Below are 16,642 nucleotides of genomic sequence, written 5' to 3'. Positions count from 1 at the left end.
AGATCCAGCAATACCTCTCCTGGGCATATACCCAGAAGATGTTCCAACTGGTAATAAGGACATATGCTCCACTATGTTCATAGAAGCCCTATTTATAATAGCCAGAAGGTGGAAAGAACCTAGATGTCCCTCAACAGAGTAATGGATACAAAAAATGTTGTACATTTACACAATGGGGTACTACCTCAGCAATTTAAAAGAATGAATTCATGAAATTCTTGGGCAAATGGATGGACCTGGAGGATATCATCCTAAGTGAGGTAACCCAATCACAAAAGAATACACATGATATGTACTCACTGGATATTAGCTCAGAAACTAGAATACCCAAGATACAACTTCCAAAACACAAGAAAATCAAGAAGGAAGACCAATACGTGGATACTTCATTCCCCCCTAGAATAAGGAATAAAATACCCATGGAAGTAATTACAGAGACAAAGTTCGTAGCTGAGACGGAAGGAAGGACCATCCAGAGACTGCCCTACCTGGGGATCCATCCCTTATACAACTACCAAAGCCAAATACAATTGCATATGCCAGAAAGATTTTGCTGACAGGACCCTGATATAGCTCTCTTCTTGTGAGGCTTTGCCAGTGCCTGGCAAATACAGAAGTGGCTGCTCACAGTCAGCTATTGGATGGAACACTGGGCCCCCAATGGAGGAGCTAGAGAAAGTTCCCAAGGAGCTGAAGGGGTCTGCAACCCTATAGGAGGAACAACAATATGAACTAACAAGTACCCCCAGAGCTTGTATCTCTAGCTGCATATGTAGCAGAGAATGGCCTAGTTGGCCATCAATGGGAGGAGAGGCTGTTGGTCTTGTGAAGATCAGTACAGGGGAATGCCAGGGCCAGGAAGTGGGGGTGGGTGGGCTGGGGAGGGGTGTGAAGGGGGAGGGTATAGAGTACTTTGGGGATAGCATTTGAAATGCAAATGAAGATAGTATCTAATTAAAAAAAAAGAACGTTAGCTTTTCTTTAATTTTGAAAAAACAAAATGTAAGTTTATTTAAGATATGACTAAGAAACAAACATGCAAATAGAGTAAAAAGAAGCCATGCTGAGCTCTTAGCATGCTAAGCACTGGGCTTTGTCTTTTCATGTATGATCTCATTTAGTCTCAGAGCAGCTGTATGGGGCCTGGTGCTGGTGCTGCTGCTGCTGTCTGCATTTAAGTAACTTTCCCAAGAGAACTGGTATAACTGACATGTAAAGCTGGACTCTGAGATTGCAAGTCCCTGCTCTGTACCACTATGGTTGATTTATATAAAAATTTGGAAAAGGAAGGGGCAAGACCTATTTATGGCTCAGTTATTTGCAGTTACACACACACACACACACACACACACACACACACACACCATCATCATAAATATTTAAAAGGTTGTCTTTGGGGAACAGTACGTAAAGCTATCGGCCCTTGTAGCCTCATGCTCCCTTTTACTTTAGGATTATTGCTATATTAGGGCAGATGTTATAGAAACATCCAGGAAAGTAAAACCATGCCCACCACAGATTCTCCTGTGCAGAGGAGGAAAAGCAGAAGCATTCTAACAGCTACGTAATGTGCTGAAGGGGAAGCTGTGTAAATGTGTGCCATGTTCTTAGTAGTAACTTGTATCCCTATTTGTAATTACCTAACTCAGTGTCTCAGTTTTTTCAGTTGTACTGTGGCAATAATCATCATAACCTGTAAAAGGTTGAGCACCTCCAGTCTGAAGTCTAAAGTGTTCCCAAATCTAAAATATGTCTGGTCCCAAGTATCTTAAATGAGGTATATCCAACCTGCACTCTCTCACTCTGATATTGAGAGAATTAAGTGGGTTCATGCTTACCAAGTGTACTTAACAGTATCAGAACACAGAGTTAGCACTATTCTGTATTACTGTTGTTAACTAATTTGTTTCAACAAGTTATACTACTAAAAACAAGTCTGAAAGTCACATGCCTTGCACCCGGAAGGCAGAGGCAGAAGGATCTCTGAGTTCAAGGCCAGCCTGCTAAATAGACTGAGTTCTAAGACAGGCAAGGCCACACAGCAAAACCACATTTCAAAAAATAAGAAGTCTGCATGTACCTAAAAATAAAATGTCCTTAGCTAGAGAGATTAATATTTGTAAATAGGCATAAAATAGTATTAGTTTATAGTTAATAAATATGATCACTTCCTAGTTCATTTCTTGTTTTTGTTAATGGTATCTTTTTCTCATTTGCTTTGGACTATTAAACTTTTAACTCAAATCTATCCAGATTATACTTTCCATTACAAACAAGGATTACTAGTTCCATTATTCCCTCCCTAAAAAATCCTTATGTATTCCGAATTAAATATTAGGGTTAATTTCTTTATTACTAGTTATAGTTAGAATCACAGCAGGATTTGAGGTGTAGAGTGCATTATAAATAAGATTCACTGTGAGACAAATCCATTTTAAACTCTTTTTTTTCTTTTTGTTTCTGGTTTTTGGTTTTCATTTTTTGAGACAGGGTTTCTCTATGTAGCCCTGGTTGTTCTAGAACTCACTCTGTAGACCAGGCTGGCCTCAAACTCACAGAGATCTCTCTGTCCCTACCTCCTAGCTATTGGGATTAAAGGCATGCACATGCCACCACAGATATTTTTGATAATGTAGATCTTCTTAGGTGACATTCCACCAAGTATATAAACTCTTGAGAATCGATTTATATTATCTGGTAGTGTCTTTAAAATACATAGAACTTTATAAAGTAGATTGGGCTTTGTATATTTAATTGACTTTGGTTTTCTTTATTACTTCAAATACAGCTTGTATCTGAACATGCCTTTGAGATTCCAGACAATGTTAGACCTGGGCATCTTATTAAGGAACTTTCTAAAGTAATTCGAGCAATAGAGGTAAGAATAGCAGTGATCTGTGTCTGCTTGCTATCTGTCTTGAGAACCAAATAGATCTGCCACTGTGCTATGAATATTTAACCACTGACACGTGTGAAGTCGAATGAGCCAAATTAGCTTTACAGATTTTAGGTGTCTGATGTCTTATAGAGAAATTTAGAGTATTGTGTTATTATAAAACAACAGAGGCAGTTCCAGTTATTATAAATTCTTTTAAGTTCCTACAAAAGTTCAAATGTTTTGATCTATTTAGTTTTAGTTACCTCTAGACGAATGTCTATGAAGTACTTAGAGGAAGGGATAAAACAGTGATTGCGTGAAGCTGGCTTGGAAATAATTAGGGAATCTCTTTGCCAAAAATGCTGGAGCAACTGAGGGGCTAATGACTTTGATAAAAGCCCATAAAAATATCTGAGCTTTGTCAGTATTGAAAAAAAAAGGGTTTTCATTGCAGTAGTTCTTCAGGAAAGTGGCTTGATTAGTGTGTAGTCTGCAGTAAGAGTGAATTCATTGAAAGCCATCGTGTAATTTAACATCTTATATTAGGACTATGTTTGTAGAATGGGAGGAGCTGGAGACATAGTTCAGCAGTTACAGGTTGGCTTACAACCAATGTCAAGAATGGAAGGCGTTATACATCTGCAAAAAACATCAGTCATCTCTTTTTGTTCCTTGGTGCTGGGGACTGAGCCAGGGCCTTGTGCTTGTCAAGCATGTACTCTACCTCTGAGCTACATCTCCAACCCGTAAGATGCTGCAGTGCCAGCTTCACTATCCTTGGGTACAACAGTTAGTGATTTTCAGAGGTAGTAAAAGTAACGGCATGTAAATGGGTTCCCTATCAAGAAGTTATCAAATACAAAATATATAAACACGTTTATAAAATATATAGAGTATTATCTATAAATATATGTGCATATATATGTGTCTAATGCACAGTAAAACCAAAACAGAATAAACTCAAAATTAATCGTTGAGTAAACAGGAGGAGTATCATTTCTGAAAATGTCAACTTCCACGTAATATCCTAGATCTAAGATGGCAGCTCAGTGTGGTAGTGCATGCTTGCAATCCTAGTTCATGGAAGCTAAGGCAAGTCCCCTCCAGTCGCCCCCGCAAAATCCTCCCCAAATAAAACAAGGAAATGTACTTACTGTTCACAAAGTGTGTGGACGAGAGGGGAATAAAGGCCTCCAGAAAGCCGAGGCTTTGGCGTTGTCTTGAGAATGTGCTTTGCTTTTTAAAGTAGTTTTAGGGTTGATTGTTTAGTCAAGTATATGTATAAGAGCCTTTTCATAAAACATGCTCTGAATTTGATTCTTCTAGGAGGAAAATGGCAAACCAGTTAAATCTCAGGGAATTCCTTCTGTGTGTCCAGCTTCACGGCCCTCAAATGAGGCATCTCCACCATATCATTCCCGGAGAAAGATGAGGAAACTTCGAGATCATAATGTCCGAACTCCTTCTAACCTTGACATTCTTGAGCTCCATACAAAGGAAGTCCTCAAAAGATTAGAGATGTGTCCATGGGAGGAGGCAAGTATATATATATATATGTGTGGATATATATATATATGTATATATATATATCTCACGTTCAAAAAAACACTCAGTACATGTAACAATACAGCTGGTTTCTACTGTAGATTCATAGATACTATTATTTTTGTCTGTCGGAGATCATGAAGTCTAGTCTTTTTAGACAACAGTGTGGTATTAAGATGTCTAGATTTCATTAATTTGCTGACATGTTTAGGATTAAATTAATTAAATTAATAAGTGTTTATCCAATAATCATTGTGCTCTTCTGGACTCTGAAGAAGATGCTAGAGCAAGCAAAGTCAAGTCGTGCCCTCATGTAGCATTTTGTCAAAGCTTTAAGTTGGAAGATAGGACATATATTAAAATAGTAGCATTTCAAGATGGGCATGATGGTACATGCCTGTAATCCTAGCACTTGGGAGGTAACTCAGACCCAAAAGGACATGCATGGTATGTACTCACTAATAAGTAGATATTAGCCAAAACAAAAAACAAAAAAACAGAATACCCAAGATACAGTCCACAGAACTTACAAAGGTCAACAAGCTGAAGGGCCCAAGTGAGGACACCTCAGTCCAACTTTGGGAGGCAGGGGGGAGAGGTAAGAGGATTGTTGCAAGTTAAGGCCAGCTTGGGCTACAACGGTGAGACCCTTTCTCGAACAAACAGCAGCAACAAAATATATGTTTCCAATGCTGAGTGTTTTGAGGGAGCCCCAAAACAGTAGTGGGTGACTGCTTTGCTGAAGTGCTCATAATACCTTTTAGGGGTTGATGTTTGACCTAACAGAAGGTGTCAAATAAACACACAGTATTGCTAGCCAAGGAAGATAAATACAGAAAGCCTGTCCTTGAGCCAACAGCAACCATTCGAACAATCAGAATAGGAGACTTTTAGAATAAATATGTTTAGGTTGGAGAAGTTCTGGTATACTGGACGGAGCAGGAGTGCGGAGTAGTGATACCTTTATAAACCATGCTACTGAGTTTGTGATAGGATTTGCTCATCCATAATTTTACATTATAAGCATAGGGTTGACAGTTAATTGAAAATACAATAGAGGTATTGCTGAGTCAAAATACTAAACGTTAGTCATTACAACCTTACATAATTTTATATTTGATATTATGTTGTTTTAAGATTAAATGGTTCTGAATCTACTTAACACATATAGTTATTTTGGGAACTTACTATGAAAGATCTCAAAGAGGAAGTAATTTTTTCTACATTAAAAACCCTGCTCCTCTTATCTCTCTTTGTTTGCCGTGGCTCTTGGACCTAGTAGTGGTTGTATGGATGTAGTCTTGGTGGGAAGGATGAGGTCAAGGTTAGGGTGAGTGGGAAGGTCTCCTGCTATGCTTTATTAAGTAGAAGCAGCCAAGGAACATGAAATGGCCTAAAGCTGTATGACTCTAACCCTTTAGTACCCACAAAAGGGGCCTGCGTTTGGATTTGCTTTATGCAGATTTTGCATTTTATATTAGAAAATATGTTTTATTGCTAGATTGCCCTGCTGAAAGATGAACCATTTTGTATGTGTTGGAATGAGGAGCTCCGGATTATGGGACACTGAGATATCTCCAATCCCTGGATGGCTACCCATCCCTCTACAAGGCAGGCAGGACCATGGAAGAGGGATAGTAAACACTCCTTTTTAGTTGAGTAGGCCTACCTGAAGGTGGAGATTAAATCACTTCTGCTTTGTATTTTAAGGACCTACTGAGCTCTAAACTGAATGGAAAATTCAACAAACATCTCCAGCCATCTTCCACAGTACCTGAGTGGAGAGCGAAAGATAATGATCTACGATTACTGCTGACAAATGGAAGAATAATTAAGTATGTAAATATATCAAAGTATCAGATTAATTTTTGATGGATCCCCTTTTGTCCATATAATGCCAACATTATCACATAGACCGTTGTATTAGAGGAAAGGGTCTCAATCCTCTGCTACGTCTAAATGGAGGGGAAGGGACTACAGAGCATTGCTCTACTTTTGATGCAGTTATTTTTCCTCTGTGGCACAGAGATGAGAGACAGCTGTTTGCAGATCGAAGTCTTTATACAGCAGATAGTGAAAATGAAGAGGACAAGAAGCCAACACAGAATGCAAACATGAAGACAGAACAGAGCTCAGGAAGAGAGGAGGCCGAAAGTCAAGGCTCTCCCAAACCACTTAACAGTATGTGTCCCTCCTTGTACTATGCAGTAGGTAACTTGCTGGTATTTGAGTTTGTTGTAGGATTGAAAATGTTTGCATTTTATAATACTGTTGGAAAATGTGAAGTATGTTTTGAGTAGTTCACTAATGTGCAAGGTGCTGAATGTGAGTGTCTAGTATAGTAGCTAGGGATAGATTACCAGTGTGTGGATATGTGAGGGTTGCAAGCCTTAGATAGAGTCACTGTTTTCAAAGTCATTTAAAAGCTCATAATGCTTTATGGCCTCTACTGTCCCAAATGAGTTTCAAGTTTAACTTAACTTCACATGTGGTAACATGTCTTTCATTCTCATAATTAAGAGACATCTGGTTGGCTGATCTGTATCTAGTGGGAATTGAGGTAGTGTGATGCTATTTGATAACTGTTGACAGGAGGCTTCTACTGGTGCATTGATTGGTTATTGGCAAATAAAGTAATAATAGGACTATCAAACACTGTAGTAATATCACCTTCTCCTTGAAGTCTTTGTTCTTTGAATAAAGTGAACCTAAACATTTTTTAGGAAGAAAGAACAGTATATAGCTTTCCATTTAAAACGTAATTAAAATCAATATTTTATCTTTGTGATGAAAGGATTCTGCATGATGAATATTATCGAATTCATTTTTAATTTCTTAGTTTCCACTAATTCCCAGTAAATCTGGTCCTCTGTAATTCGTAGTTATTATGTCAGGGCAAGGCAGTGCATCACTGCGAGCTGATAGAAGAGTTGCTATGCAGTGGTGCTTGCAGAAGAGAAAGGCCAATAAGAGCCCAGGTAATAACTGCTTGAAACCATGGTCGGTCCATAAATGCGCTTGAGGTTTGAAAGTTGCCTTTTTTTTCCTTTCTAGTGAGAAAACCAAGGGAAAGGGAAAGTCAGAAGCAGTTTGTCGTCATTTTAGTTAGAACAATTTTTTTGTTTTGTTTTTCTGGAAAGAGAAATACCACAAATATTCTAAGGACATACATCAGTCACCTTGTATCTTGGTCAATTACGAAAAAATGGGAAATTAAAATCAGTAAGAAAAGAGAGGTGTGGAGGTAGTTGTCTTGAAACTGGGTATATTTTAGAGGCCATGACTGTTTCTTATCCCCTCTCATCTTCACCAGGGATCTTTACAAGTGTGCGATCGGAACTCAGGAGTAGACCGTCAGAATATTCTGATGGCTCTGATTCAGAAGACTCTGGGCCCGACTGCACTGCACTGGTACGTGTCTGTGCTCTGTGTGTGCACACCATCCAGTGACGGTCATGTTCCACACATTTCTGTGTGGCTGTGGTAAGCGGTGGAGGGAGAAATACTGCTGCTTATGTTTCTGACAAGCTGTATTTTACCTTTAACTGTGTGCTTTGTATTCAGGTAGAGATTTTCAAATTTTGATATGAAATATTAAGACTCCAACTTGTAAGCAGATAAACTGGTTAGTGTGTATAGCCTTAGTTTCTTTTTAGCTTTGTTTCTATTTAATATTTCAGAAAATTAACTTTGCCACTGAAGATTCTGAAAGTTCAGGTGATGAAAAGAAACATGAAATAACATCACACTTTAAAGAGGAGTCTGGTATAGTGAGGAACCTCCTTCAGAAGAGCCAGAAGCCATCTAGACAGGAAATTCCAGTTAAAAGGTAGGCTTGCTGCTGGAAGCAGTAGTTTTACATTGTGAGTAAATGCTGTGAAAGTTTTCAAGTATACTGATTATTTTATCAGAAAAAAAATACACCATTGTGTTTTGAATCACCTGCTCCTTAGGGAATGTCCTACCTCGACGAGCACAGAGGAAGAAGCTATTCAGGGCATGCTGTCCATGGCAGGGTTGCACTATTCCTCGTGTTTACAAAGGCAGATACAAAGCACAGATTGCAGTGGTGAGAAGAACTCTCTCCAGGATCCCAGTATTTGCCACGGCAGTAACCCTGAGTTTAGGCAATTGTATCGCTGCAATAAACCAGTGGAATTTGGTAAGAAACACAAAACCAGTCTCTGAAAAATAATATATGACTGTACATTCAGTAGTGCTGTGAGTGATATTGTTGAGGTTAGAGATAATATGGATAAGGACTGTCTACTGTAAGAAGGACTTTATACAGTCACGTAAGGTGCAAGCATAACTCAAAATTCGGGTCAGTGGGCTTGCTACCAAGCTCCTGACAACCAGGGTTTGATCCCCAGAACCCATGTGGTGGAAGGAAGGAACCAACTGCCACAAGTGTCTCCACACACGTGGTGTGGTATGCATGTATCGACACAAAACAGCCAAAATGGAACTTAAGTGTTAAAACTCAAAATGTAAATGACTTAGGACTGAGTATCATGTTCTCAGGCCTAATTATACCATTGCTCTTGCAAAGATAGTCTTGTTTTCCTGTTACCGATTGTAAGAGCTCCCAGAGTGGAAGGAATGTCTGGTGTTCTAAATGGTTTGCAGTCCATTCATTTTCCTTTGAGAAGAGAAACAAGTTTTGGGTAGTTTTTTTCTGAGGTTATGCTTTCTCAAGCTCTTTGAAAAGGAAATATTAGGAAAAGAGCGGACACAGCATGTCAGTAATGCCACCTAGTGTTCTCTGTGCTTTAAGAGGAAAAAACATGATTCTTAGGATTGAAAAAAAGACAAGTCGCAGTTGTGTTTAGTCGCCCATGATTGGGGTCATCTATGTACTAGGACCTTGACCTCCATTTTACATGAAAAGGAAATATGACTTAATGAGATTAATTTAGTTTGCACACACTTTACATAGCTATTCAAATTTGTTGGAATTTGAACCCGAGACCACTTGATCCCCAAATCTTTGCATATTGTGTAAGAGCAAAGTAAAGCTTGGAAAGGTTTAATAGAATTGGTACTTGGAAGATCTCAAATTTAAATCTGGGTCTGCCTGTCTTTCTCTGCTCCATTTTGCCTTCCTATATTCCATTTGATCCCTTAATGCAGGGAAATATATACTTTTTGTCCTAATGGAAAATCTCATTTTAGAGACATATGTATTGCCTTTGCAACACATGGCCACAGTACCTTACTGTAGGTTTTCCAGCATTAGCATAAAACTTGTCATAGAAATAGCAAGTTTGGTTGTGAGTTGCTGACTGTGGGTTTTGTCTGTTTAAGGAGTATAGTGAAATCAAGGCATGTGAATAAATAGTTAATGTCTAAACAAAATGTCAGCATACATGTGCTTTCACTTGTAAGCACTAGGCTAGTTTTGTTTAAAAGTTTTTGCAAAGATAATTTAATCAAGACTTCTTTCTAGGATACCATGCCAAGACCGAAGATCAGGATTTGATGACTTCTTCCTGGAATAAACAGTTTGATCGAACTTCCAGATTTAATGCTCAGGTATATTCCAAAGTAGAAATATGAAGAAGAAATTTAGAATATTCAATATTCTTTTTTAAGCTTCTTTTAACTGTTTAATTCCTTTCTCTTTTGATGTTGGTTATGACCTCTTAGTTAATTTCAAGACTTATCAGTAACATTTGTTTCCTTACATATTGACTCGATTATCAAGAGTCTGAAAGAGGTCTTCTACTTAAAAGAAAAACCAGGCATGTGCCCTGGCTTTTGGAACTTTTTCTAGCAACTGTAGTAGAGGTGAACCTTATACAAGCTAAGTTATAAAAATTAGGGGGGCCAGTTGGTAAAGGTGCCTGTTACATACCTTAGTGGCCTAGGTATTCCTGGGACCCACACGGTAGGAGGAGTGAAGTAACTTTTCTGAAAAGGCGCGGTGCGTTACATTGAGAACCCGTGATGAGCCAGGGAGACTGTGGGTCCTCTGCTTCCGTTTACGGGAGAGTAGGCAGCATCTCTGCTGGTTCCATCTTGACTGAGGAACTAATCTTCCAAACCTTTATGTCTTTTAATGACATGACCAGACCATCATGAAGGGTGAGGGTCTGTCAAGCGCTCGTCAGAGCACTTGCCGTTGAGGCTGATGGCCTGAGTTTGATACTTGGGACTCACATGGTAGAAGGAGAGAACCAACTCCCATAAGTTATCCTCTGGCCTCCACACATGTATCCTGATGTTTGGGCAGACACACAGACACACACGAGGGAGGAGGGAGGGAGGGGAAAAGAGAGAGAGAGAGAGAGAAGAAAAAAAGAAAACCAAAATTGACTAGTTTATTTTGCTAATGCAGAGAAAGCTTTAAATACCTCATTTATCTGAAATCTGAAGAATTTAGCTACATTTCTTTTTTTCCTTATTTAGGAGTTAAGTAGAAGCCAGAAACACATCAAAAAGGAAAGCTCTTCAGAAACCAATCAGAAGGCACAAAGCAGGCATTGTGTGGACAGCAATAACTCAAGCATTCAGAATGGAAAGTACACGCTGAATCCCAGCTTGGTTTCATGTAATGGCAGTCTGAGCCCAGAAAGGCCTATTGGTGAAACTTCTTTTTCAGTGCCCCTTCACCCCACCAAGAGACCTGCATCAAACCCACCACCTATCAGCAACCAGGCAACAAAAGGTAACTGTATTTAGTTAAATACAGTTTAAAAAATACAGTTAAAAAAAAGGTTAAGTGTATTTGTAACTGTGTGAAGGCAGTTGTAGTAGGTGGGGACACTCTAGAACAGTGGTTCGCAACTTTCCTAATGTGCAGCTGATTAATACAGTTCCTCACATTATGGTGACCTCCAACCATAGAATTATTTTTATTGATACTTCAAAACAATAATTTTTCTAATGTTATGAATCAAACAAATGTAAATATTTGTTTTCTGATGGCCTCCGCTGAGCCCTGTGAAAGTGTTATTTGACCCTCAAAAGGGGTTGCAACCCAGAGGTTAAGAACCAGTACTCTAACAACTGCATGATAGCGATGGGTACGAGCCACATATGGGTGTGGTAACGATGAGAGGGTACTTGAGCAAATCCCAAGGGAAAGGATCGCCTTTCTGGGGCTCAGGAGGAAGCAGGTCCTTAAGGAGGATGAGGAGTTTGCCAGGCTTGAGGTAAGGGAGGTTGCAGAAGAAACAATGAAAACAGAGGAGAGAACATGACTGAGACACAGGAGGACAATGGTTCCTGGGAATACATCAAGTTGCAGTCCACTTGGTTGCTGAAACATAGTCTGGAAGGACAGTGGCCTTCTCTTTTGTGTGTGTGATAAAGTGGAAGGGTTTTAAAGCATGACGTTAAGAGATGAGACCGAAACAAGCTTGTGTACTACAAAGCTTCATATTTTAAGTCTTCCAGATATTATATGACATATGACAAATATACTTTTTATGAGTATTAAGAGTGTTGTTGGTGTTTTATAGGTAAACGTCCAAAAAAAGGAATGGCAACAGCCAAACAACGTCTTGGGAAGATTCTGAAATTGAACAGAAATGGCCATGCTCGCTTCTTCGTTTGACAGAGCTGCTATTACAGTCACTCTTCCCTTTGGATGCCAGTCTCGGGGAGTGGAAGCCTGGAGTTTCCCCCACCCCGCCTGGAGCAGTTTGTGTGTACAGTAAGAATACTGCCTGAAGAACAGAATGGACCTGATGCTGCATTTTCACTGTGCCACACCCACTCAGCAATAACCCTTGGACCTGGTGGGGAGAGGAAGGCAGAGGGTAGTAGAACCTTAAAAAGAGACCTTGAACTGGAAAGGGGTCTCTTGTCAGGGCTTGAATTTAATTTTGTTGTTGGTAGTGTCTTGATTTTATTTTTCAGTAGTAGGATAAAGAATTATCAATAATTTATTTAACAGATTTTTTTTTTTTTAAAGTTAACAGCTTTTAATTTCTTTCTTTTTTTTAAAGCTATTTATTTGGAAGATTTCTGGAGAAATATCTCACTAATTTAGATTTAAGAATGTGAAGGTTTTTAAATTATTTTTGATAGTGTGTGTGTTACATGTGGAGAAGAGCCGCAGTAACAGTAGCTAGTCTGGACTCTTAAATTTGATATTCAGGTTAAAGTCTTAAACAGGGATTTGATGCATTAATTATTTTAAATTAAGATGTATATGAAATCATTTTATTTTATATATTTCATGTGTTTTTTATAAGCTATTAGCTTCGCTTTTGCTAACATCCAAGGTGCATACTATAATCCAGGTTGATTCCCTTATACCCCACCTTCCCTCTGCAGCCCAGTCCCCAATGTTTTGAGACAACCCAAGACTCTTCTCTTTGCAGGGAAACATGTTCATAGCCAATGTTAAAGAACCACATAAAAGAGTCCTCATTTCTCATTTCTTTTGACATTGTGGTTTTCTTCTACAAGTAACAAATCTGGCTTGTTTCATTTTCATTTTTCTGGGTCCCAAAGAGAACAGCTTTAATGTCTTTTTCCTGCTTATGGGGAAAGTATAAGTTTGGTTAAAATGTAATGTTTGTCGTTTTTCCAAAAACCTTTATAATTACAGAGGGCCTTCTTCAATACTGCTGGTGTTGGAAGAGCCAACATCTATCACAGGCTTTTATTATCTAGACATCATTTTTTTAAGAAATACAATTTGATTTAGGATGTTCAAATCTGCATAAAAGCCGTAATATATACCATATTAAGTTGTATAATAGCAAGCATGTTGGAATAGATCTGTGTGTGTGTGTGTGTGTGTGTGTGTGTGTGTGTGTGTGTGTGCGCGCGTGTGCGCGCACACGCTACTTTTTTGTTTTTTAATTTTCTGAATTAATACAGATTTGGAGTAAAATGGGTGCTTTTTGCAGTTTCTTCCAAATGTCTTGGCTAGTAGGATATGGAGGTTAAGTGTCTGGTTGAACTTTAAGATAATAATTTATCTCCTTTATGTACAATTTTTACTTAAATGCAATTTTTCAGTGGCTTATAATAGTTTTTAGTATCTCCATTTTCCCCTCATGACATAAAAATAAATTGATATTGGGGGTCTGATGATACCACATTTTACAAATTCCTACAAAGACAATATAGGCAAATAACATGAAATTTATTTTTATGGAGAAATATGGCTATATAATGGATTTGTTCTTTTCAATTCAGCAAAGTAGGTACACTTTTACTTCTGTATTAAGCATTAAGGTGAAAGGAAATAATTATGCACCATTATCTTTCATAGTTGCATTCAAAATATGTATTTCCAAAGAGAAACATTTCTTATTCTGTCTCTTTTACAATATTTAATGGGATAAGGAAGTTACGAATTCACCTTCTGGTCCAGATTATCTGGACCAAAGTTTCCATTGTATTTTGAGTGTCAGGAGAAGAAGGATTTTTATGGAGTTCTTAGTATCTGTAGACAGCATCCCTAGCCCCTGCCTACACGATGCCATAACTAGTGGAGAGAGGGATACAGTCAGCTGGTTGGTGTATTTCAACATGCAGAAATCTGAATGTGGCTGACCACTCACCTTTCCACAATATATCACTGTGATGTCTTAGTTTTCTGTTTTATTGTTAGATCACATATTTTTATTTGGGTTAAAAAATAATAGTGATGACTTCTTTTCCCAGTTATGATCTAGATTTGTTTTAAACAACTCAAAATATTTTAATTATTTTGTTTTTTGGCCTTAAAAGTTAAAATTTATTCTTATGAATTAAAATTATGGCCAGTATCTTCCCTGTGTCCTTAGGCTGATGAACACTAATTTTGGGTTGCCACATATGTAATGTTTTAAATCACAGTTTTGTGGATTCATTTTAAAAAATCATTTTACCCTATTAATGGACTAAATGACAAAACTTTTAGCCAGTTAATATAGCCACTATGAAAGAATCCAGGTATCTTTCTTCATTGATAAAAATTCAGCTACACAGCCAAATGATTTTTCTAGTCAAACTTCTTCTAAAGTTCTCCATCTGTGGTGTGTCCTTTTATCTCATAGAAATGGCTGGACTTTGAAGTGTGACTACTGCTAGGATCTGGGCTCAGTAATAGGTAGTCTCTGTCTTTCCCATATTCTCACAAGTAGTATACCGCAGCTTAAGTCAGAAGATATTGGTGATAGCATTAGTTAGCTATAAGCAAATAAAATGTGTAAAGTTGAGAAACAGTGACTTGCACATGCAGCTTTAATAGTAGTGGTGATCCTGTCTTAATTCAGCTAAGTGACCCTTAACCTGGGATCTACTGTACTGTAATTTTCAACACTATATAATATTATGCTCCCTAGTATTGGTGAATGATTAGCAATACAAAACTGGCAGCTTAGTAGTTCAGGATCTTTGGAATACATTGAAATTCATAAATGAAGTTCATTTTTGAAGCACACGATTCAAATCATAAACTCAGAGGAGACAAGTCCATTTATATGGCTGAACGCTTAGCTTGAATACCCTTCTGTATTTACTAATCCTAATTAATTCCTTTTCCATGTATTTTACTGTACTTATTCATAAGCGATCAGCAGGTATTATCAGACACTTACGGAGTGCTCAGAAGTAGCAAGTACTGTGAGGAACCTCAAGTTCAGTTTTGTCTGTCCGGGAAGGTGTCTTCTCCAGGAGGTTTGCAGTGTTGTTTTGACTTCTAACAAAGTTGAGCAGAAGGTGGCCCATTTGTAAACAGAACAAACAAAACAAAATCCAACTTCATTAGGTTCAATGAGATATACCACTCACAAAATACTCATGTTCTTTTAACATTTAAGAAAAATTCTAGCCAGGCAGTGGTGGCACATGCCTTTAATCCCAGCACTTGGGAGGCAGAGGCAGGTGGACTTCTGAGTTCAAGGNCAGCCTGGTCTACAGANNGAATTCCAGGACAGCCTGGGCTACACAGAGAAACCCTGTCTCAAAAAAAGAAAAGAAAAGAAAAGAAAAATTCTAGCCTGGCAGTGGTGGTGCACGCCTTTAATCTCAGCACTTGGGAGGCAGACAGAGGCAGGCAGATTTCTGAGTTCTAGGCCAACCTGGTCTACAGAGTGAGTTCCAGGACAGCCAGGGCTATACAGAGAAACCCTGTGTGGGAAAACCAGGAAAAGAAAAGAAAAATTCTACAAGTTAGTCATTTCTGTATGGTATAGCTTGGAAGGAAGCAAAAGACCTGTATTTTAGCCCATGTTCTGCTAGTTATCAGCCAAGCAATGCTGAGTCAGTAGATTATTCTGAATCTTATCTTTTAAGTCCCAGTTGCCTTGTTTGTGACTGTGGATAAAAACTACTCAATGAAGAACAGCATTCTTCAGGTATTATGTTATGTCATACTTGGTTAATTATTAAGTTACAACTGATGATGAATGCACCTTTCGAGAGTAGTTTAAGGAAAAATACACACCCAGGACATGCTATCTAAAAATCTAACAAATTCCTAACAAGGTGCTGGATTAGAATCAGGTTTTATCCTTGAAGTGAAAGAAAAAGAAATGAGCTTCTTTGTGGACAGATGAGTGAGAACATCCATCAGCAAGGCATGGATGGTTATTAGCACAGCAGAGGAGCAGCTTTAGGGTTTTCTCAAAGAGGAATTAGTATAGTACTCCTCTCTATATTTGGCCTGCTCTTTGGGTACTAAAGATAAAAGAGGTGGTAAATTTAAAATGATTTAGCAGCTACCCATGGAGTTAGGGGAAAAACAAGGTGATCAGGAAAAACCTTTTCAAAGGCAGTTGTGGGCTAGGTACTATGACAGCCCAGGGAGAGAGGGAAGTCAGAAGTAGTGTAGAAAGGAGACTCAACTTGATGTGTTCAGAAATGAGTATCTGCTTGCTTCAGATGTTCTGCAGTGTGAGACAGTACCTGGGAACCGCTGCCAGAGAGACACCATAGCAAATGTGCATTTTTGGTATTCACATGAAAACATGAAACTTCATAATGCAAATCTAAGTGTCTCTCAAAAATTCATTTTTCCCATTATAAAACTAATTGCTCCCTATGTAAAAGAGAAGGTGTCACCTTTCATATGTGCAAGGCCCTGGGACTTGATCCCTAGCACCACAAAGAGATCAAGAGGAGCTAAGGCGTTTAGACTGTTACGGGTATCCTAGACTTTCATCTAATACAATCTCAAAGAATTACACATTACAACTTTTGTCTAGGGAGAGCTAGCTAGTCAATAAGGGTGACCAGTGTAACCCAGAGAGGATAGATTTGCTTAGAGAC

General features: G+C 38.5%; 1 protein-coding gene across 1 annotated transcript in view; it reads left to right on the top strand.

Annotated features, from left to right (window-relative positions):
- Positions 1 to 15,370, top strand: part of Kdm7a (lysine demethylase 7A) — a 65,200-nt gene extending 49,830 nt beyond the window's left edge. The window contains exons 12-21 of the mRNA XM_029478640.1: positions 2,789 to 2,878; positions 4,205 to 4,414; positions 6,134 to 6,258; positions 6,450 to 6,604; positions 7,737 to 7,834; positions 8,104 to 8,252; positions 8,377 to 8,585; positions 9,873 to 9,958; positions 10,835 to 11,093; positions 11,890 to 15,370. Of these exons, the coding sequence (XP_029334500.1) occupies positions 2,789 to 2,878; positions 4,205 to 4,414; positions 6,134 to 6,258; positions 6,450 to 6,604; positions 7,737 to 7,834; positions 8,104 to 8,252; positions 8,377 to 8,585; positions 9,873 to 9,958; positions 10,835 to 11,093; positions 11,890 to 11,984 (1,476 nt within the window). The 3' untranslated portion in view covers positions 11,985 to 15,370. The remainder of the gene's footprint in view (positions 1 to 2,788; positions 2,879 to 4,204; positions 4,415 to 6,133; positions 6,259 to 6,449; positions 6,605 to 7,736; positions 7,835 to 8,103; positions 8,253 to 8,376; positions 8,586 to 9,872; positions 9,959 to 10,834; positions 11,094 to 11,889) is intronic.
- The last annotated feature ends 1,272 nt before the right edge of the window (positions 15,371 to 16,642 follow it).

Source organism: Mus caroli, chromosome 6 (assembly GCF_900094665.2).
Source record: "Mus caroli chromosome 6, CAROLI_EIJ_v1.1, whole genome shotgun sequence".
NCBI classification, from domain to species: Eukaryota; Metazoa; Chordata; class Mammalia; order Rodentia; family Muridae; genus Mus; species Mus caroli.
This window is presented reverse-complemented; position numbering and strand designations above follow the sequence as displayed.